The following is a 23,421-nucleotide window of genomic DNA, read 5'->3' on the forward strand; positions in this document are numbered from 1 at the left end:
GGGATATTGCTCTACGCTCCCCAGCAGAAGCAATGGATTGCAGTCTTTGGGGCAGAGACTTACCTTTCCTTCTATGTTCATACAGCATCTACAAAAGGGTTCTGGTTCATGACTAGGATTCCTGGACAGTAATAGAGCAGTGAATGCAAGGAAACTGTCATATTACCCTTCTGGACACTCGCTTCTTATGGTGCAGAAGACTACGCAAAGGCTCAAGGCAATACAAAGTAAGCTCCTCATAGTCTGAGGTTTATGGCTCAATCCTCTATTTGCTCTTTAGGTCTTGTAAGTAAAGGACTGTCCTGCTGGATGTAGCTAGTGTCTGGAAACACCAAGCCTGTCTCCCCAGAAAAGATCACCTCCACCATCACTACCTCTATCCAGGAACTCTTTCTTCCTGAAGGATTGTGGGAGCTGTCCTGCACTTGTCTTGTCAACATCATGCACAGCAGAGAGGCATGACACAAAAAGCAGCAGGAGGAAAAAAAAAGACAGCTATGTAGGACTCATGGGAAAGTCACTTTTAATGGTTTATTGCCAGTGTTACAAAGGTTTGACACAAGGTCAGACAGGCAGGAACCACACCAGAGGTTTCAAAACACAAACACTTCTAGTTTTCAGTTTATTTCCAAAAGAATCAGAAAGTCTGTCTTGGCCATGCTGACTGCACGTTCCAGGGAGACACCTGGGAGGGGCAGCTGCCTCCGACCCGTGGGTGCTGTGCTCTGCAGGCACTGGCTGGAGTGCAGATGTGCACCCATTGACATTCACTCTGTGCACAAAACAGCCATGAGGAGTCCCAGGGGCTAGTCCAGGACTCAGGGCAGGCCCCATAGACTGTAAGGAGGAAGGAGTAACTCCTTGTGGACCCTGATGCATTTGTCTTCAGGGGTTTAGGGCATGTGATGGCATGGATGAGCTAGTTAAAATATCCCTTCCTCCTTCAGCAATTCTTGCCCTCTATGACATTTCTCTCACATGCATGTGCATGCCTACACACATTCATAGTGTATAAGAGCAATCCCACATCCTCTCCAGAAGCTGTCAGTCCCTTACATGAATCCTTCAGACAGGACAAATTCCACTCACAGCAAAGCCAGTAGGAGTTCTCCCATTGACTTCAGTGGTAAAGCCACATCTTACTAACAGCCTCCAGCCTTGGAACAGCATAGCTTCACGAGTAGGACAGCAAGGCTGTGGCTCCCTGGAAACTCACAGGGCTCCTCATGTTGCTCACTGGGGTGTAGCTGGCAGAACAGCACATGGTAGAGCCTGAACCCACTCGGGAAAGGCAGCGGCAAGGAGCCGGCACACCAAGCTTGCTGGGCCTATGTCCCCAGGAGGGCTCTCCATCCTCCATTTATCTGAGCCAGTCTCCAGGGTATCTAGGCACTAAATAGGCATCCTTACAGTTTCCAGGTAGTCTTGACAGGATAGCATAGCCCCCCCCATCATCACCAGTTCATGGCTGAGCCCATGTTCCAGTGGTAACAAGAGAGGCCAGAGGGGAAACCACTGCCCTATTTTTAAAAATCAGACACACCACAGTTTTCTGCCCCTCCCTTTTCACAGGCCCAGGCCAAGCCCACGCTCTCACCATCAGTCTAGAGTGCACAGCCCCTTGGCCCCCACAGAGAGGGCAGCATGCCACTCGGCAAACTCAATCTAGCTCCCAACACCTATGAATGTTGCTGTGTGTGAACAGCTTCCACGCAGTGCCAGCCGCCTAACCTTTAGGACACCATCAGAGGGCTTAGGAGATGAAACCACAGTTTTGCAATCTTCAAAGGATTCTCACATGCAGTCAGTGTCCACACAGAGCTGCAGATCTTGTCTAGACCCCTGGCAGCCTAGAATGTGCCCACCAATGCCATGAAAAATCATGCCAGTCATACTCTGCATAGAACCGCTCCCTGCCCTTTGCAAGTTGCTTTGGGAATCCACTGGGTCAAGACATTTAAGAGAAGACCAAAAATAAAGTTTGTGCTTTAGAAGTGACCCTGTCTACACCGAGGGGATAGGGAGGTGCCTGCATAGACCCACACAACATAGCTGGAGGAAGCAGTGAATAAGGAGGCACAAGCTAAGCAGTTAAACTCTTACCATGAATTGCATGGCCAGCTACACTACTACCCTAGACTACATACTGCTGCCTACACCCCCCTCCATCTCCCTCACTCCCCACCCCACAGCAAGCTACATAGACACATTCAAAAGGGGATTCTCAAGGGAATCTGGGCTGACAGAGGGGAAGGGGAAGGAAGCCATTGCCCAAAATTCAGGCCAGCTCTGTCTCAGAAAAAGTGCTCGCCACATCTAGTAGCACAGAAGTGCAGTGAGAGAGTCAGCCCCAGGTCTCTGGCCATGCAGCAGCACAGGGCACTAGTTGCCAGTCAATCCTGTGCTTGGCAAAGAAGGATTGTGCAGCAGATGGGAAGGAATGGAGGAAACAAGGCCTTGCAGGTCATGCTCCATTGCAGAGTCCATGGTGCTGCTATTTGGGTGTTGGCAATTCCTTTGTCAACCATACAGTCCAGCCCAGCCCAGGACTGGCACAGGCCTCCCCACCCTGTGACAAGAGCGTGACCTGTGCATGCAGCACATCATGCTACCATAGCAACTACAGCAATTAGGTCATGGAGATCCATGAGGTCAGAGAGATGGAAAGCAAGTTGCCACAACAACTAGACACTCAGGAGTGAACCAGCGGGGGGGGGGTGTTGTTTGTGTGTGTGTGTGTGTGTGTGTGTGTGAGATGGGGGGCATGGAGACTAGAAGGCACCATTTGGGGCCAGAGGGAACTAAAATAAAGTTCACATTTTGTATTTGCAAACCCTTAATAGATTAAAGCTGCTTTAAGAAAATTAATGTTTATCCTAAAGCAGGAAAGATACTGAGCTTGTAGCTCATTAGCACTGGCAGTGGAAGATTAAAAGATGGCATTTGAGCTAGTATTTAGTGAATCTGCAGGACTGGAGCAGGAATCATACTGATGTGCTCCCCAGTGCTGATGTACAGTCCTGTTCTAGCTTTCCTCCTAATGCTGCCTGGGTTGGCTCTTTTTCGTGCTCTTCCCCTCAAAACAAGCAAAACCTCACAGAAACCTGCATGGCACTGTTGACCTGTGATCCTTTGAAAGGTGCCTGAGTAAGACTAAAACCAAACAGCACTTCCAGGGGTTTGTGCACAGTGTTTTACCAAAGGGCAGGGAGAGGCTGAGGGAAAGAGATTTCATGACCCCACTGAGGAAATGAAGGCACAGAGATTCAGGCCAACATTTTCGAAAGAGCACACACCAAGATACCTAGGACCTGATTTTTAGTGGTTCTGAACGCCCAAATTGCCAGGTAAATCAGGGGGGCCAAGGTGACCTCCAAAACCTGAAGCACCAAAGAACAGTCAGAGATCTCTTCAGTTGTTATCTAGGGGACCTGCTCAACACCCTGCTGTGAGTCTGTGCAAGATACAGTCCAAGTCTCCTGACTCCCACACCCCTGCTCTTGGCAGTGAGAGGCTATAAAACTGCTTTAAAAATGAGCATGAAAATGGGATTCCCTCCCTATTAATAAGCTACAGCCTATCCCTGTGACATACGGTAGAAGAGAGGATGGTGGCAGAGGGTGTAAACTGCAAAGTGATACAATCCACTGTCCCCTACCCCCTCATACACACATATACACAGAGCCACATGGTATCTCCTGACTCTGCCCTGCTCTGCAGACAGAGGTGATGTCCACCTGGGGGGGCGTGGCATGCCCAGAGCCCACGGGGCATGACTATCCACTCAGCAGCAGTGCTGAGTGCATGGGAAGGCCGTGTCAAATGACTTGGAGGAAGTGAGGTGCCCCGCATTTTTCCACTCCCCCCTACCCTCCCTGCTCACACACCTGTCTTCAGGAATGGGGATAAAACCAGTATGTGTCGAAGGTCTTGGTGTGATGCCTGCAGGACTCCATACAAGCTGACTCATCAGGCACCTGACTAGACCTCTTATACGTACACCATGATCCAGAGGATCAATGGTTGCCTACCTTCAGGGACAATCCCAGACCTCACAGATGTAGCTGTCAATCAAAGCACTTGTTCAAGATCATTTGGGGCTGGAACTGCCTCTCAGAGGAAGAGTGCCTCCAGACATAGTCATGCCATCCCTTTGCTCCCCTCAGCCCCTTCTTCAGTTCACAAGGGAGTCAGTGCAGGGAGCTGGACCTTGGGCTTTCCTGGCACCTGACATCAGGAAGGGGATGGAGAATTTGGAGCTAACTGAGGAAATCAGGCTTTGCGCAGGGTGGGGAGTCCACACTGGGTCTGGATAGTGTGGGCAGTGCGATAAAGAAAGAACCGTTGCCAGCCCCCGCTGTGAGCACCTTCTCCTTCCTGCCACCAAAGTAAAAAAGGAGTCTTCTGCGTGCATCCCTGATCAGAGACCGTAAGAGCTCGCGCTACATAAGAGAAAGTGGAATCCACCCTATCAGCAGCTCTGCCTTCCCCTCCCCCTCAAACAACACAATTGCAAACAAAAATGTAATCTTATAAAAGACACAGAATGTATACATCTACATGCCACTTGGCAGACAAGAAACGTGATCCCGGCCCATCCTTCTCTGCTCCAGCTGTGCCAGACTGTCTCCCACACACCCAGGCACACACCTCCAACCCTGCCTGCAGGCCGAGCCAGCCCATAGACCCCACAAGAACCTAGGAGCCAATGATTTGGCCAGACCATGTCTCATGCTTTGTGTGGGGGGCCAGGTTGGTGAGCACCACTTCCACAGCCTGAAACTTCTGGTTCTTGGGCGGAATGGGGCAGATTTTGTACGTGACCTCATCTCCTTCCATTGGGACGTACTCTCCCTCAATGCTGGAAGAGATAAAGAGACAGGACAAACCATTAGGGGCACAACTATGATCAGAGCCATGATCAAGTGCTAGTGAGGTCACCAGGCACAACATAGGATGCTCTCAAGGGGTCCCTGTGCAAGCCCTGCTATCAGCAACATATACTGGGCACCGTCCTTTCTATAGACCTGTGCAGGACTTCTCCTCCCACCACCCAGTTACAAGATGACAGCGTGAGGGGCTGTTGCCAGAGCCCAAGCCCCACTATCTGGAGTCCTTTAAGGGAAAGGGGAGGGAGCCAAACTCCTGCCTGTGAGACAAAGCTTTCAAAAAGACTTGTTATATGCAATGGAGCTGGCTTTTATTGAGACTATACTTGCTTTTCTTCCCAAGCAAAGGGCTGGCACAGAGGGAGGAGTATGTGGCAGTCTGCTGAGCCCTGATCAGAAAGTTGATTATTCCTTGCATTTTCCCATCCCAGCCTTTCCAGTGCCAGATTAGTACCATTTGGAGCTAATTTGTTTATATTCACCACTGAGCCTTGAGCGAAAGAGCACCCAGAGTCCATGGACATCCACTGAGATTTGGTCCCTACTACTGTTAGTGAATACGTTTGCCATGGTGGAACACTGCATTGGCCACACTAGAGGAGGCTTTATCCACAGAGGCGCAGTATGATCAGCAGGCTAAGTGGTTTTCACCCTTTTTTCATTTGTGGACCCCTAAAAAATTTCAAATGGAGGGCAGACCTTTTTTGGATTGTAAGTGTGGGTATTCACATACTTTTGCTTGATCATAGTCATCCTTTGAGGACCCCTCAGACAGTCTGCAGACTATGGGGTCCACAGATAGCAGGTTGAAAACCTGTGGGCTAAGTCCATATACTGTAGCTCCAGCCTGGATAAACCATCTCCAGAAAAGGAATGGAAGGCAGAAAAGAAGGGAGCCTGCCCCAGGGATTTTATTCAGGCCTCTGCCTCCATAATAAACCTGATAAACCCTTTCACCCCAGTTTATGCCAGTTATCAGGGCAAGAGAAGGTGATAAGAAACTGGTCTGAGACTGCCCCTCCTTCCTTACCACCCCAAATGCCCATTCTCATCTCTTATGGGCCACCGAAGAGCCATAAAATGAGAACAATTTCTGGCCATTACCATCCTGGGGTTAAATGACACTTATCATATTTGAGTTAAAGGTCCATCCCATTTTATCTCCCAACTCCTTGAGCCAGCAGTGGGTGAAAGTCTGCATATTCCATTCCCCATGAGACTTACTCAGACACATGTACGAAAATGTCCTCTGTGCCATTCTCTGGGGTGATGAAACCATGGCCCTGGGAGCGTGAGAACTGCTTACAGACACCCTTGAAGACAGGACCAGCTGAGGCACGAGCCGTCCTACAGAAGGAAAGAGGAGGGGGGAAACAGATTAAATACTCTCATATTTGACTCCACAAGAAGCATCATTTGACAGTATCACTTAAGGGATGTACTTGTGGCAATACAGGAGGAGGAAGAGGAAAAGGCTGAGTCAAAACCAGATCATTTGATAAAGACAAAAGCTCTGTCCCCATCAAGGGAGCAGGCAGGAGAAGGGCTAAGGGTTCCTCCATGGTAGGGGTAGGCAACTTGTGGCACAGGCAGTCTTTGTTTGCAACACATGGCAGATCAGAGAGGGAGCAGGGAGCAAAGCAGTAGATAGGGCAAGGAGCAGAAAAAAGAGCAGAAAATCAGCCATGGGAAGGGGATTGGAGTGGCACTTGGAGAGGATGTGGGGTTTACGCTGTGGCATGCCTGCCAAAAACCTTGGCCCCACTCTGTTAGACCAGCAATACTCATGATGGGCAGATTCAAATCCATGTTTAAAAATTCCTTAGCTCCACAAAGTATTTCCTTCCTCCTACCATCCTACCTGGTCCCCTCCCTTTCATTCAAAGAGGCAGTTGTTTCCATTTGAAAATGAATGGCAGGTACGTTTAGCTCCCAAACATCTCATTGCTATCCCCTGAATCTACAATTATGCTTCAAAGGAAATAGTGAAGTAACAGAAGCAGGACTCTGGGATGCATTTGAAACCTATAGGAGTGCTCCCCCCACCCACAACTGAACAGAAATGGGAACTGCTCCTGAGGGCTTGTCTCCTCTGCTAAAAAATAGGTGTGTTTTTACTTTAACTAACATTCTTGGACTATCCTTTGGTAAGAACACGGTGAAGACCAGACACTTTAATTTTACCATGAGGTAAACTAGCTGGATTCAGGCCTATGCCCTGACCCTTGACCTCTTCTTGTGATAAAACTAAAGTGCCTGTTCTTTGCAATGTATTTATCTTGGCATAGCTCATGCATCACAGTGATCCTAAGGTAAAAATGGACTTTTCAGCAGTGAATACAAAATCATGATGACTGGTGAGCAGGACAGCAGGGAGGTCCAAGCTCCACCGCTAGCGAGCTGCTTAAGATTGGTCCATCAGTGGGTACTCAGAGGTTATGGTGCTGTTTCAGTGGGGCTCCTTCTAGGCTTTCTACCTGGGTTGTAGCTGCCTCAAAGAAGCTGAGTGTATGGTTATGTCCCCCGGGCACAACACGGGGAGCGGAGGCTGCCAGGCGGGTCTGGTGTAGCAGGAGAAGAGATGACACAAATTATAGGCTGTGCAAGCTATATATGAATTGCATGCCACCGTTTAAAGTGTTTGGATAACCCATAATGAATGATGTAAGCAGGAATCGTTTATGTATTGCTATACTGTAAGAGCACACTTATGCAAAGACCCGCTGACCTCACTTTCCCAGAAGCCTCTACTGCTATTTGCAATCTAGGAACAAGGAAACGGGAGTGCTGGCTGAACTTCTGATCCTTGCTAGTGTATGTCTGTTACGTGCCCTGAGACAACAGGTGCCATCCCGGTTAGGAATGTCCAGGCAATGGTGGGCCAGGTACATGGCGGAGATAAAGGAGCTGCCCTGTCCAAGAACCTAAGCTTTCGCAGAAAGTTAAGGCTCGTCTGATACCAGAGGATAAAACTGGACTGGTTCTCAGAGATCTAGGGAGCAAAGGAGTTTCCTGAAACATCTAGCTTTTTTTCCTAGCAAACACCTCCTTTACAAGAGGTAGACCCTCGGACATAGACTAAACAATGAAGGAAAACAGCCTTCTAATGTATCACTACAGCGCTTTGTAACTGCAGAGGTATGAACGAAAGTTAGGTAAGAAATACATACCATTCCTATACTCCTTTCCTTTTCCTAAAGTGCTGAACTTCTGGTGCTGCGCTCATAAACTCTGTAAAGTCCATTTGGGTCGACTATGAACTGTCTCCTAATCATTTAACTCTGGTGGGGGCTGGAGGGGAGATGAGACACTCAACCTTTTTGGCAGGTGTGCCCCGAATTAGCCCTGCGCCCTCCCTGATGCCACTCGACTGCCCAATCTGCTGCTCTTTCTGCTCCCTGCTTTGTTCTCTCTGCCCAATCTCTTGCTCTGCTTTCTTCTTCCTGCCTGATCTGCTGCTGTGCTGCCTGTCCTTGTCCTGGTCTGCCACACATCACACAGAGGCTACCCCTGTACCAAAGACCATTAACACATACAAACGCAACATGTGCCCTGACAGGCCAGAGGTTGAATGCCAGTTTACACATAGGCTGTTCCTCCATCCATGCCCACAGTGCACACGCAAAACTCCACGTGTGGAGAGCCCATGGCACCAATGCTTTGCTGTGATCACAGAAGAGTAGCAGATGAAATCTCTCTCCCATTTTCCACCACAACAGAACAGTTCACAGGGCTTATGCTTGAGTCTAACACACAGCAACCCCCATTCCTCAGCAACATAAGGCAGCTACTTACGCAGAATACGTTCTGGTTCTCTTGGTGGGGAGAGGGCTGGGCAAGTCCCGAAGGAGGAGATTGCCCCGCTCCCAGATCCGGCTTCCCTCCCGTTGAAATGGAAAAGTAGGCCAAACAGGCGACTTTGGCGAATGGAGTGGTGGCACTGTTGATGGGGTGGTGGAGTCAGATGACATGGTGTGGTTGAGAGGCTTCTCCGACTCGTGGAGGGAAGAGGTGATGACAGGAAACAGAGAAGACAGAGACTCAAAGTCTTTCAGCTCTTACTTCAACCTACAGAAGAAAAAGAAGAGAGGGATAATATACAGGGTGCAACTGCAAGGCAAAAAGGGATATCCTCTCCTTCTGCAAGTGCATCCTATAGTCTAGACCAAGTAGGACCAGGATGGGACAGGGATTGAAAGGGGAGAAACTGGGGGAAAACTAGATGCCACAATAGTGGTGTGGCAAAGTGATAGGAAGTGGGACAGGAGAGGTCCCAAAGGCCCAGCATAGTGTAGCAGCATGGAAGCTCATTCTGAAATGAGAGATGGAAAAATCAATGTCCTGACCACTGGTTCTCAGAAAAGATCTCTTGTGGTAGCTGATAAAAGGACTCATGCTGTCAAGCAAGTGGACTTCATCCAAGAATTGATGGTAGAAAGAGTTCCAAAAACTGTTCCTATGACTCAGCTACATTGATGTTGCTGCCATCTTAAATGATCTGTTATCTCCTAGTCCTTTAAGTGTTGATAGAGCAGTTTGAGTGACATAGCCCTTGGTATCTGTGCTTGAAGGAACCTCTAGATTCTTTTTGTGTAGGGGACAGAGAGGAATTTTGCCCTTGCTCATTGCAGCTAGGAGAAATTAACCCTACTGCTCCCATTGAGATTAACAAAAGTTGTGCAGCTAAATCTCATGAGTTTCCAAAACGTCATGCTATGGAGCCTTGCTTACAGTAACTCCCAGGTGTTAGAGGAATGGGGTGGGATTTTCAGACCCAACTATGTGATTTAGGCCAGTTCTACACTAGAAGCTTTTGCCATTATAGCAGTGATGTTCAGGGAGTGGTTTATTGTGACATTTCAATATCAGCAAAGGCCTTAGAGCTATAAAAGAGCTTATATCAGATCTGCTTATTTCACTTGCTGAGCCAGTATAAGCTGTACTGGCAAGAGATAACTCTTTCAAACCTTTTCCAATGTAAGCTTTCCTAAAGGGCTACAACTCTCATTGACCTTCAGTAGGCACTGAGATTATGCAGGCACTTAAAATGGTTGGGATTTTCAAGTCCCAAAAATGGTTGCAAGAGGTTAATATTTTGTAGATTATAATTACTAGTTGGTAATTCTTGTGGAAAAGCTCAATATCTGTGAAGAGCGTATGCAGTCTCTCCCCTACTTACAAGAATTCCTGCTAATAGCACTTGTGATCTCCAGCTGGAGTTGTGTTTCTATATTTTTTATTTTATACAGAGAAAGAGAGACAGAATAAGTTATAAGGCACAGGGGATTGTCTTTGTTATGAGCCTTTAGACTAGAGCATCTAGCACAATTAGGCTTTTTAAAAGCAAGGCATAGGCAATCTTGTGGGTAAAGTAAGCATTCAAGCCAGGACAGAATCTAAAGATCAGTCAGAAGCTAAAACTAGAGGATCTGAGGCAAAAACCAAGCCATAGTCCGAGGTCCAGGGACAGTGTCAGACACCAGTTGGCAGTGAATCTAGGATGCTGGAGCAGGAACAGAAACTGTGGGAGAACAGAGGACGTAGAAAAGTCTGTTAAAACAGTGCAGGAAAGAGGTGGAGACGACAATTAAGTCAATGTCCAAGTTGGTTTGTTAGAGAAAGGAGAAATCGAAGATAGCAGGCTGAAATGGAGACACATCTATTCAGTAATTAGCTTTCATTTCCCTTTGGCTGATTTTGATTCAGCCCATTATACAGGTCTGGATGTTTATATGTAAAAATAACCTTACACAGGGGGCTGGAGAGAGTGGGGGAGGATTCATTTCTTCCCAGAGGTGAAACCTTTCTTTATGCCAGTTTGACACTGTCATGTATATTACTGTAGCTCCCACAGGTCCCAGCAGGGACTGGGGTCCCCTGCACCAGGCACCACACTTATTAACGTCATTAAGGAATTCCTTCCTCCCCACCATGGCAAGGCAGGTCCACACAGGCACCACCTGCTCCCTCTCTCCACGCAGCCTCAGACTCACCCTCGGCTGCCTGCATTGCTGCACTGACCTGCCCCTGAGGCAGGAAGCAACAGCTGGTGGATGGCGGGGAACCCAGAGACCAGGGCTGCTATTGCAGCCAGAGCAACGGGAGAAGGAGCAGTGGCTGGGTGCAAGCCCGGAGCCATCAGTTGGACAGCCCTGTAATAAAGGAGCCCCTTGAATGTGTCTAAGGAACCAGCGGATGCTACCAGGTAAAACTCTGGTCAGAGATATGCATGGACAAGGGAAAGGCCGACAGCTTGCAGTTGCCCAGTTTCTCCTGGTCAGCATCTCCTTCCTCGTCTGTTAGAAAGACACCTTGGCCCAGGTGACTAATTCAGAAACTGAGCTCAGATCTCCCCAAACCCCATCCCAATGCCTGAACCTCCAGGTAAATCTTTGTCTTCTACTAGTTACCTACTCAGACACCTCCCACTTAGAGAAAGGCTTGAGAAAAGGGACATTCCTACAGATCCAGCAATAGAAACTGAATGTTTTTTTTTTTTGCATTGGGATTTACATTGTATAAGAGACAAACAGGCCACAGAATGACTTTTCTCCAGAACCTCCTTGCTAATTGGGCACCATAACATGTTCAACAAGATGAAGATGCATTTCAACTTTTAAAGGAAATCACTGGGGCTGACTGCTTTTTCCCAGGTGGTGCTCATCCCAGGACCCTGCACACCAGAGCAGATGTGAATTTTACAAACTGGCTCAACACCCACCAGAGGCTTCCTTTTGGAAGCACGGCACTGAAACTTTCCAGAAGTTATACAGCCCCCCTTCCTCACATAAGAGAATCAGTCAGCCCTTCTCCTTCCCTTTCTCTCATGGAGGTTTCAGTGTAGGTGGCCCTGAGCTCCTCTCCCTGGAGTTGTCATGGGTGTCCTCCCAAATTCACCTATGCAATACCGCCAATCCCAAACATTCAAAAAATCAGGAGTCAGGCCCTCAGGAAAAAACACAAGATTGGCAAAACAATCCTAGGATTATGCTTTAAAAATAATTAGGTTTCTTTTTATGGCGTTTGCCTTGTAGTGACCGAGCCTTTCAGGGCCATATTCTTAGGCTTGGACTGGCCACGACTAGGGTGAACTTGTTTTATGTCGCAAAGCTGGGAATTTAAGAAGGATGCCAAATATTGCAAAACTCAAAATTACATTGCAAGAAAGCTGCAGCACTGTTATATGGCCTAGATCAGATGTTGCTTTTACACTCAAAATGGGAAATCCAGTACAACTATGGACAATCTGCCCTCACTTCAATCACAAATAGAGCCATTATCAGAGTGAGATCTAGTTGCTTATTCAGTTTGAAACCACCAAATGAATGCAATCCCAAATGTTTGAGGGCTTCTTCTTACTATTTGTACTGAAGCCCTGGGTATGATGGTGCAAGAGGAATTGAGAGAGACTTTTTCCTTGTTGATTTCTTTCCTGTTGGGTAATTTGGTGGCTTCTGTTTGAGGGCTGGACAGCCTTGCTCCTGTGAGAGCAAGAGTAGCAGCTCCGGATACATCACTGCGGGGAGGGAGGCAGAAATTGTTCTGTTTGTAAACTGTGTTCATTTTAATGCATCAGAAATTCACCACTCTTCCTCAAGAGTAAGGGTCTTCTGTTTTCCCTTCTCCACCCAGCATGATCCATTAGTACGCAGGACCTGGGTGGATGAGTTTGGGAAATCAGGCCCTGAAAAGACAGCCTAGTTTGATACCCACCCCCCAGTCCCACTCCCTCCTGGCACCACTTCCAATGAAAGCAACCACCTCCTGCCAGGGTATTTTAATATCCCAAGAAATCCTGAGATGTTCAGTTTATTTCCAAACTTGTCCCTGCCTCCCAAGGAAGAGTCTCCTCGGTGCACAGATGAAAAGGGGGTCACCTTGGCCCCAAAAATAGAAAGTACCAAGGACACCAGCAATATTTTCTAGATCAGTCCAAGCATCAGGAGGCAAGGCAACAGAGAGAGGAGCAGATCCCTGCGTCCCTCCTGCCTCATTTGTTTTCTCTGCAAGCATGTCTCTCTCTCAACCCAAACCACTGCCAGAATGCATCCTGGCTCTGCCCCAGCTGAAGTTTGCCTCTGTGCCTGAACTACTGCCCACCCCAGCCACAGCAATGATCACTTCTGATCCCCAGAAAACTCCTACTAAGCTTCCACTGATCCAAAGTGCTACGGCTGTGCTGCTGCTAACAGACAGCAGAGCTTCCCCCTTAGCTCAAACACAAGGGCTCTGCATTTGAGAGCAGGATGCTCAATGCTCTCTTCCTCCACTGCCCACAGAGCTCAGAGAAGCCACGCTGTGCAGCAGGGAGACCAGTGTACCATCTCAAGCAGCCACAAATTTGCTATTCTGCCCCTTCTCCCATCTGCTACAAAATTAGCCTTATTCCTATCTTCTTTTACTCCCTTCTCGCAGTAACTAGTCTGGGATCCTCTTTTGCCATGAAAAGTGATATTGTGTGGACAAAGAAGACTATAGGAGTCTGGGTCCTCCAGTGAACAGACTGCCAGAACTGGGTAAGCATGATGGTCTGGGCCACCTACACAGCACTTACCGATACTGAGTGATAGTATTGAGGTGGTTACGATGGAAACTGCTTGCTCACAGAACGCCTTTCTGTACCACTTCTGCTGACAAGTCCGATAGCACGTACCCACCAGATGAGGGACAATGGAGAGTATTTAACCTTAGCAACTGTATTTCGACAGGATGATTAGTATGCTACGGAGGTTGACTGGAGCTGGGAAAAGCTGCTTCCTTCAGCTTGTTTGCAGGGGGCTGGTTAAATGGAAGTTTACCAGAGGCAAAACAAAGAAGCTTGGTGCTTGGAGGGGAGCATATAAGCAAAGGAAGCCTCACAGGAAGCTTTAGACAGAAGAGGTGAACAGATTTAGCTTGATTTTGGGACAGGAAATCTAGGTTAGCTACAGGCCCAGCTACAGGCCCAGAGTACCCACAGTTCTGACAGGGTGCGTTTGAGCTGGACTGTGGGTTTGTACCTCAAGGGTGTGACCCATCCCAGGGACAGTGCCTGAGCTCTGTTCAGACTCACAATGGGCCCACAGGATTGGGACCCAAGATGACGGCCTGGAAAGAGTCCAAATGTGGAAACCCAACCACATCTGTGAACATAATTTCTTGCAGCAGTGCTCTGTAGATTGCAACACATCCCTCTGACTCCCCGTCAGGCACAGGGGCCTGCCTCCCTCTTCATTCTTCCAGAAATGAAGTACTTGTCCTTTCCACCCTGCGGCCAAAGGACACATGTTCTAGGAGCCCCAAGAACACACTGGTTCTGAAATTTGATGCAGGCCTGGGTAACCACTGCTGGGTTTGGACCCATGGTCTGACTAAGACAGTGAGTATATAGATGCATGCCTAGGGTCCCAGCTCCTGGAGTCATGTGATGACATCGGAAGATCAGCTGTCGTTTAAGAAGCATCTATCTTGTGAATACTACTGGCTTGAAAACATAATCCCAAGTGTACTGGTGTTAGAGTCTAGAGATAGCCTGAAACCATAGCTCCAGGGGTGGATCCAGGGGAGGTGCAGTGGTGCAATCACCCTCCCCAACCCTCGCCCTGCCCCTTTGAGTCCTGCTGTACCCAAAGTTTAAAACCAACTGCCTGCCGGGCAGGGGCAGCATTTTTAGCCAGGTAACAATGAAGGAGTCACTTGACTTCAGGGCTCATTAGCATCTTCCTGATTGCTTCTAAACTCTTCATTCCACAGACATTAACAACACTCTCTCCTTTTTTAATGGTTTGATGTTCAGCTAATCCAGCTAGCCTTTATTCTGCAATCTTGCTGTCTGTGAGCTGCTTCTGGTAATGCAGCTCATATTTCAAAGCCCTGTGGACTGTTTTTAACTGTAGCTAAAAACATTACCTCAGGTACTGACATAATGTCACGTGAAGCATTGGTTGCATGGTCAAGATGTTCAAGGTGGCTAGATTTTGCTTTATAAATCTCAAAAAGAGATGTCCATCTAATTTGAATGAAATGCAGGACTAATGAAACATCCTTTGGGGGGTTTTTTTGCCTAGTTGGTTGTGGTTTTTATACTTCATATATAACACAGCAAATTAATGCTCATGCCAATGAAGTTATATTTGTTTTTGCTCCCATCTTAAACTGAAGCAGAGATGCCTTCTGAGTAGTTCTATTTTTCCCCCCAAAGAAGAAAAGCTCCAATAAAAATATTGTTACCAGACCAACGTGGGGTACCCATAAGTGCATGGGGAGAAGGGAAGCAACCAGAACAGGAAAAGCACCTGTGCTGCAGAGCTTTCCACTCTGGGGTCTCTTGTGGCAATTTTCCTAAGTCACTTCGTTCCTGTTCTTGTCCCTTGGCCCGCTTGGGATCAGCACCTCACAAGGATTGGGAGGAGGTGTATTGACAGAGGTGTGTAGACAGCACTGGGCCCCCTGCAGAAGGGGATGCAGCCCCTGGAGGGTTGCAGCCCATACAGTGTTGGAGGGTCTTGGCAGAGCTATGCAGGGGGAACGCACCAGTATTATCAGTCTACAGAAAGGCATTATTTGCCTGGCCTTCATTAAATCCACCTGCCTGCTCTTCTTATCAACCATTTTAGATACTTCTGAACTGGTTTGGCCCTTCTGAAGTGCTGCAGAGCAGCATGTGATCAGCTTCCAGGAAGAAGTGAATGTGTGACCTCATACCTCTGCTGGGAGCCAACAGGCATTTGGGGGTGCTATACTCTTGTCAATGCACTATAATCCATCATGACCCAGGGTGCTCCAAACCTCTCCCCACTCCCTCATCTAAAGAGCAGCGTATGAAACCTTTCATTGTGTGCCCAGAATTAATGCCATCCAGCCCTGGAGGGTGGCAGTGCTGCCTGCCCCAATGATCTTATTGTGAGGCTCATGCTACAAGAAGTTTTACTCAGAGCCCCAGATGCTAAGAAGTCTCTGCCTGAGAAGCTCTGCTCTCATTTAGGAAAAAGTTGGCAGGCTTCCTGGTCATGGACAAAGGCTGGGAAATGTGAGGCAAGTGTATCTTAAAAGCTCAGAAACTAGGTGGCAAATAAAGAAAATAAATCAGTGTTTATTATTTAAAAAAAAAGATACAGACACACTTTTTTCAAGCCTCTTTTTTGAATCCTTAGGCTGAGCCATGCTGGAGAAAAGCTAAAGACCAGGTAAAACATGGGCATGGCAGTGCTGGCATCCCTCCCTACACAGACCAGGCCTTGCTCCCAATCTGAAGGAAGCCCCTTGAGTGCAATGAAAGCGTAGTCCCTAGGCCTGTTTTGGGTGCTAATAATTTCTATAGCCCCTTTTTTCAAATAGGCAAGAATGGAGCCAGTGGTACTGATGCCTTCCTATGTTGCCAACACCTGTCTTCTAGGAAGCAATCCGGCACCAAGTCCACCATAACCTATGGACCGCAAAACAGTCAAGCAAGACAACTGCTCTGAATCACTGCCAAGTCTGTTCTTACCTGAACTAATAGCCTTGATGTGATAGGCTTTGTTTCAGAGCAACTCCCTGAGCCACCCACTCCCGAAGGGCAAGGCACGATTTTCTCTAGAGGCAGAGGTGGCTGTGTCATGGACAGGGAGTGTTCAGAAGAAAGTGGCAGTGGCCCAAGAAAGCACTTTCCTTCCCACCCCTAAACACCCACAGAAAGCCATGTGCAGACAGCCAGTGCAGCAGTCGAGACAAACTCCCTCCCTGTCTTCCCCTGACACACCACTGCGTTTGTACAGACAACTCCCAGTCCCCTCCCTACAACCTCAGCTCTCAGGTGCACTTTTATGTTGCAATGAACTAAGTCTGGAAGCAGGTGCAGGGTCTCTAGTATCCAACATCACCTACCACCCCTTGTCAGAAATTCCTGAGGCTCTGATTCACAGAGATATTTAGGTGCCCAACACCCACCAATTTTAGTCGTGCAAGAAGCAACCCCAGGAGAAGGAGGAAGAGGAGGGGGTTGTCTGAGTAAATCAAGGAGCTTCTCATTTCCCCAAAACCTCCCACAATAAGTGAGATGTCAGAAATAAACTGACAGCTTCTCTCTAACCCTCGTTCTACATTCCAGCCATGTCCTTGTGATGCTGTCCTCCTAGACTCACAAACATCCCTCCAGAGCCAGGAAGAGGTTGGGGGAGGGAGGGGGAGCAAGGAAAAGCAGGCAGGCCTTCCCCCAGGATTTACAGAGATTTCCAAGAAGCAGCAGGACTGTCACAGCCAGATAATGAGACAGCAAAAGACTATAACACCTGGCTGGGGTTGTCTGACCTCAGTCCTCTTTCCTGCCAGGGGCAGGGGGTTAGATACGATGATCCACTGGGTCCCTTCCAACTCTATAATCTATGAATCTATGAAAAAAACAAAAACACACAGGGCTTAGGAGACTCACTCCGGCATATCTGGCTGGCCTGGGAAGAATGGCAGCACTCTCCCATTTTGGCTGTGTCTCTACCCCCATGTGACCCAAAGTCTAGGTTTGCCTTACAAAGAGCCTGCCCACTGGTGCCAGAGCACCTATATGCTCACCACACCATCCCCAGGAGGTCTGTCAACAGGCTTCTCTACCAGCTTTGTCCCTAGACTTAAGATGTCACCTTCCCCTTCTTTCTCGACCTGTATCAGGTTTCCAGTTGCAAATCTGAGCCCTCTACCAGCAACAATTTCTCACCTTCTCTACCTGTCAGGCTCCTGCTAGGTCCAGGTAGGGGCTGCCAGGTCTGTTTGCCTCTCTGCAGCAGTGATGTCTCTCTCCTGTCTGATCCTGTGGCCTAGGGTGGACCCTCCTCCCTTCTATGTCTGCACCCGCCTTGGTTCCTGCATGCAGCACGGAGGAAGGCTCTGGCAGAGGGACAGCTTCCTATTTCTGTGAAACACCCCGTGTGGTGAAAAACAACACAGAAGGCTGAAGGAGAGGAATCCGTGCCAACACCACACATGCACCACTGCTTATGATGCAGGCAGGAATCACGGCCACCTAACCTGGGAGGAGGCAGGAGGCTCAGAGAGCAGGCCACCATGGGAGACGTGACCAACACTGATATCTACTCGCCCCCAGCCCCATGTTCTTACACTTGATGTAAAGCCAAGGCCCTGATCACTAAAAGGCCCTAGGATATGCCTCTGAAGGAGGGCTGCTTGCCAGTGTCCTGGCTACAGTCCAAATTAAACCTTTGTGTTCTTTTGGCCTATCCCAATCTCCTGTTTCTAATTTTCACACATCGCTCCCCCTCCCAAGACAGAATCAAATTGTCACATGCCTTGACCCCACCCATCCTTCCCCTGGCCTCCCTGTCAGAGGAAGAAATCTTCATGCTTATTTAATCCTTTGTCTCCAAAGCCCTGTAAAATGCACCTGACCAAGAGGTGGCTGCAGTTCAGTGGTGATACCACGATACCCAAACATTCAGCTGGACACACCTTGGGGAGTACTGTAGCATCATCCCCCTGACCCATTTTTGCCAAGTTTGCTTAGACACCAGCATTTGGCTCACTACTCAGAGCTCTTCCTCTCCCTGGTCATCCTTTTGTTACCTCTAACCCACCCTGCAAGAAGTGATACTAAGTAATGCCCATACTATCACGACCACTTCTATAGTTGCAGAAAGCAATGGTGGAACTAAGCTGCGGCAAAAAGAGAAGGATTACTGGGGAGGACAGAGAGAAAGAGATAAAAAGCTAATTGCAAAGATGCAACCTCTGACACAGCAGAGGAAAAAACAGAGGACATTCCTGGCACAAGGAAGGGTGTTTTCAATTAGCCACTCCTACCTGTTACTGGCACCCCTTTCATTTGCCAAAGAGCCCATGAAGCTACATCATGCTCCACTTGAATCACTGCGTTGACACTTTGGGATTCTTCAGTTGTCCTGTGGGGCTGTAAGGCAGAGGCACAGTGATCCAGGCTCTTCCACATGAGCTCTTTGTTCAGGTGTTTAGGCTAGAGGAACATCTTGTGAGAACAGGGGAAAGGGAGGTTTACAAAAAAGAGAAGAGAGAGAAAGATGTTCACAGGAAGAGTCCCTCAGGAGCCCGGTAGGATGTAACACAGCACTTGGCAGCACCACAGGGCTTTCCATCTTCAAAGCACTCTAGAAATAGGGCTTTGTTAATCCCTCAAGATCAAACTGTCTCACAATAAGAAGTCCATAAGCCTGCTAGCACATCAGCATTAACAGGGGACCGAGACTATGTGGAAGAGTGGAGCCAGAGGGTCCCTCCCCTGTGCGGTGTTCATAATCCATGCAACCAAGAACTGTACTGACATCCTGTCTGATTTACATCTTCTTGGGGACCCAGTTTTTATCCCCAGTAGATTATGCCTCTGCCTGATGACGCATGCTTTGAGAGCTCAGCCGTAAGGAGAATTTTACTGAAGAATTCATCCCTCTCCACAGCTCAAACCTAAGTTTTCTGCTCCGTGGGCAGGAGAGCTATGGGAAAGGGATGAGGACACCTGCAGGTGGGTTGTCTTAGCCTAACATTGCTTTGCACTCTGTAGTCAGTCGCACCTCATTGGGGTCCATCTTGGCATCCACAGACCCTTGAATCCCTGTTGTCCTAGAGGCACCTGCTCTGGTTGCTTGCCAGCAGTCAGAGAGCAATTTTGATGGGCTCCAAAGAGCATCACCTAGTTTGGCCTTTCCACAAGCAAAGCCTGTAAAACTGGAGGTCCTCCAGAGGAGAGCATGTGCCTTGTGGGGAAAAGAGCAGGGATGGTCATGTTACATCTTATCTACAAAAACTAATGGATTTCACCACACACACCTAAATCCACACACCTATCCCATGAGACCAGTTCAATTCAGTGTTCAAGTTCATTTGGGTGCTTTAATCAGCACTAGAGTACCTCCGGAGAGCAGCCATAACCCCAAGAAGAACACGAGCAGAGAAGAGGCCCCGCCATCATCAACCCCGTGCAAAGGAACGATGCACCTGTCCTGAAATAAAGCCATGCCTCGTCCATACCCTCATTCCACAGGCCTTCAAAGGTCTTAGGACATGGGACAATCTGCTTAAAGTGTTGGGCAGCACTCATTGTACCACAGGGCACTATGGTTTTTTACACCATCTGTGACTTGATTCAAATCCCTGCAGCAAACAAAGGGACTGAGGAAATTAAACTTCTAGCAAAGATGGGCTGGGTACAAGAGCTGCAAGCTATCAGCCCCTCCTCTTCCCAGGAAAGAAGTTGAGGGGCTCTGAGAAAGCCTATTTCATGCCTTCCTCCCTCTGCCAGGATTCCCCTTCAGAGACAAGCAATGACATTTCGAGAGATTAAGATCCATATCAAGCAAGGTGGAGGAGGAGGCTATGGAGCAGTGCAAGGCACTTTTAATCTATTCCTCACAAGGTACCACACAGCTAGTTACGCAGGTCTCTGACTATCAATACCAAGAGCTACCAGTAGTTCCTTCACAGGCTCTCTAAGTCTTTGTAGGCCTTGGCAACACATACACAGAGTGAAAAGAAATCCAGCTCACTCATGGCACAGCAAAATGTGAACCAGCCCAGCCCTATGAAATGGAGTTGAAACAGTTTTCTTCCAATTCAGCTGCATTCCCCATTGCTGGCAAGCTCTTGGCCTTTCCCTTTGGAGCAGAACAGAAGCTCTATGGCTTTGCTTGGACTGTAGGAGTGGCTGAAGGCTGGGTGTGAAGAGGTCCTGTGGAGCTCTTTTTAATGGGTGGGTCAGGAGACAGCGTTCTCAATTGAACAGCAAATTCCTTCCCCACTTTCTTTTTTTTTTTCAAGAAAGTGCTACAGTAGCATGCCAGAACCCTGTAGTAATACAGCAGCATCAGTGGCAGCTAGCTTAGATGCTTTCTATTTTTTTTGTTGCTTTAAAAGAGAGCATTCTCAAGCTTAGCTGACAGTAGAAAGTATTCCACGGAAGAATATGCAAAACCCAGTCCAATTACTGAAGACAGGCTGCAGACACATCAGCTTTCATCCAGAGATCCAAGTGCCCCATTCATCAAGATGAGGCGAAGGGTCTACAATTTATCAAACAAAATCCCTCCCCGACTTTCTTTAAGAACAAAACAAACAAACAAAACCAAACCACATTTATTTTGGAGCTGGCTGCGACCTCATTTAGCTGCACAAGGTCTCCAAATATGGGAAGGATCCCTCTAAAGAGACAAAAGTCCCATTTTCCCTTTTCCCCACCTCCTCTTGTTACAGTAGTCAACAGAAATCCATCAGATGTCATTCAGCCAGGCTGCACTGTACATATCTAGTTTGTTTAATCTTCCCTGGTGAGCCAGTCCTCAATCCTCTTAATCACCTTTGTTGCTCCTCTTTATATTCCCTCCAATTTGTCAAATCCTTTCAGGCAAGGAGGTGCCCAGGATGCTTCAGGCAAGGTGGCACTAAACACACTTAAGAGAAGAGGTCTTACATTCTTGATGCCTCTGCACAGCCAGCCCCAAATTGCACTGACTTTAATTAGCTGTCATATCCCCTTGCAAATTTCTGGCAATTACACTGTCTACACTCTCACTTTCGTCTGCTTCAACAATTCTGCTTCCCAAGCGGCTTCCTCCCATTGACTGACTGCATTTCACATTGTTTCTGCCTCTGCTACATTTTCCAGTGGAATCACACCTAGTTATTTTGTCCCGTTTCTCTCACTTTGGTAGGTCCCGAGTGATTACAACACCTCTGGATTTAAACTGCGTAAATTCCCTTGATGTGCTCTTCACCTCTTTTCCGAATCATTAATAAAGATGGGAGATTTTAAGGAGTGGATTTCGGCAACACCCTGCTGGAAACCTCGCTCTCATCTCTCCCCAGCTACTGCATCAAAGCAAAAATAGAGCAAAACTACATGCCACTGGCTCTATTCCCCTCACCCTGGAACCCCTGCCTTTGGCAACAGCATGGCCATAAGAAAGTGAAAGCAGTTCTTAGGCCCATTGCTGGTCTTGAAGAGGCAAGTCCAAGCCCCCTAAAAACCCAAACTGTCTAAATGCAGGCAAATCTCATTCTGGATAAATATATAGAACTAGACACAGAGGATGAGTTTGTCCTGGGAGTATTATACCAAATTACATTGTCACAGTTTTTCTGGTATTCACACCTTGAAGGACAATGAACACCCCATTGCAAGCCCTGGTACCCAAACATGCCATTCCCAAGGAACAGATTAATTACTCCAATGGTTTGTAACCAGTTCGGCAAATGTAGCAGTTAAATAAAGAGGTTACCATAAACACAGCACCTGCAGTGGCTCACAGACTACACTCACTCTTTCTTTCATTCTCCATGCTCAGAGGAGGATCACAGCTCTGGTGTCTGGCAGGCTTTTATAATTTCTGTCTCTATCCAATGCTAATGAAAGCCTCTTATCCCTCCCTGGTTTGGTTGCAGGGTCAGATAATTAAGAGTTAAATGACATCCAAAACTCTTTCATTTACAGATCCCAGGGGTTAAATATCTTCTTTCTGAGGCACACTGCAATAAGATAAATAAACTATTTTGGGGAGTAGGGGCTTAAAGCTGCCTTCCCCACAAGTCTGAGGAGCTCTGGTTGGGCAGCCACATATACAAACAGCACAATTAGGGGCAAAATATCACCTTTGCAGCTCGCTTATAAAAGCCATCTCAGTTACTGCTCCTGGATTTTGGGGGTGGAAGGTGAGGGAGAGAACAAACATGCCACCAGACCTAAGGGGTTGGGGTTGGACAGAGAGGCCATCACTGAGGCTTGCTTAACCATTTAAAAATAGATGCAGAATAATAAAATATAAATACACAAAATCAGAACACTGGCTGTTCCAAAACCACAAGCTAATGTCTTCACCCACCCTCTTCCTTCCTCCTTTGTAGATTCAACTTGCTGTTTGCACAAATTTATAATTCAGTCAGTCCAAAAGAAAAAAAAAAGGCATGTAAGCATCACTAACACCCTCATTACTTAATAAGAGAGGTTTTACAAAGCAGGCATGCCTCCTTCCCCACCCTCTGAAAAGGACAGAGCAGACAGATGTGTCCCAGCTGATCTGAGCTTTCAGTGGTAAAGCTGAAGCTCTTTGCCCACAGCAAAATCATGTACACACACATACACAATACCACTGCTTATGCCAATGTGTTTTTTCCCCTTTCTTTTAGGTTGGTGGGGAAGAAATAGAGCAGAGGAATTAATTCACAGTTAATTTTACACCTTCCCCTCAAAAAAAAAAGTCAGTAAATGAACCAATGTACATTCATGCCTCTAACTACAATATTCCCAGCAATACCAAATGGGGCATTTCATGTCTCTGCCTTCCCTGGCAATTACCAGCTCCCCTCTAGCTGCATTGTGCCAAGCATCAGTGCTTAGGGTGAATGGAGGTTCCTCTGTTACCTGATGGAGAGCAGCAGTCCTCTTGCTTGGACAGCCTAGCTCTGGGTTTCTCCTTAGCACCCCACTTCTTTCCAAGCTGGGCTGCCCGTTGCCTCCTGATGAATTTAAAATATTTGGCGTGTCTGATGTGCACCCTGAGCTTCACACACACACACGCACACGCACACATACACTCCTTCCTCCTGA

General features: G+C 47.8%; 1 protein-coding gene across 3 annotated transcripts; it reads right to left on the bottom strand.

Annotated features, from left to right (window-relative positions):
* Positions 1–513: 513 nt before the first annotated feature.
* Positions 514–23,421, bottom strand: CSDC2 (cold shock domain containing C2). 3 transcript variants are annotated; one of them, XM_090042927.1, is made up of 4 exons: positions 23,236–23,421; positions 8,685–8,957; positions 6,114–6,236; positions 514–4,861 (listed from the first exon to the last, which is right to left on the bottom strand). In XM_090042927.1, the coding sequence occupies exons 2-4, from the start codon at positions 8,858–8,860 to the stop codon at positions 4,699–4,701; spliced, it is 462 nt and encodes a 153-aa protein (XP_089899053.1). In that variant the 5' UTR covers positions 8,861–8,957; positions 23,236–23,421; the 3' UTR covers positions 514–4,698. The 3 variants fall into 3 exon arrangements, with proteins under 3 accessions (XP_089899053.1, XP_089899054.1, XP_089899055.1); XM_090042928.1 differs by lacking the exon at positions 23,236–23,421 and adding an exon at positions 17,557–17,668; XM_090042929.1 differs by lacking the exon at positions 23,236–23,421 and adding an exon at positions 17,566–17,648.

This window comes from Crocodylus siamensis, chromosome 4 (assembly GCF_052110815.1).
Source record: "Crocodylus siamensis isolate JL-2025a chromosome 4, ASM5211081v1, whole genome shotgun sequence".
NCBI classification, from domain to species: Eukaryota; Metazoa; Chordata; order Crocodylia; family Crocodylidae; genus Crocodylus; species Crocodylus siamensis.

Coding starts and splice junctions, on each gene's coding strand:
- CSDC2 (XM_090042927.1), bottom strand. CDS start 8,860: ATGTCATCTGACTCCACCACCCCATCAACAGTGCCACCACTCCATTCG. Junction 6,237..8,684: donor AGAACCAGAACGTATTCTGC/GTAAGTAGCTGC, acceptor TTCCTTCTGTAG/GACGGCTCGTGCCTCAGCTG. Junction 4,862..6,113: donor ATTTTCGTACATGTGTCTGA/GTAAGTCTCATG, acceptor TATCTCTTCCAG/CATTGAGGGAGAGTACGTCC.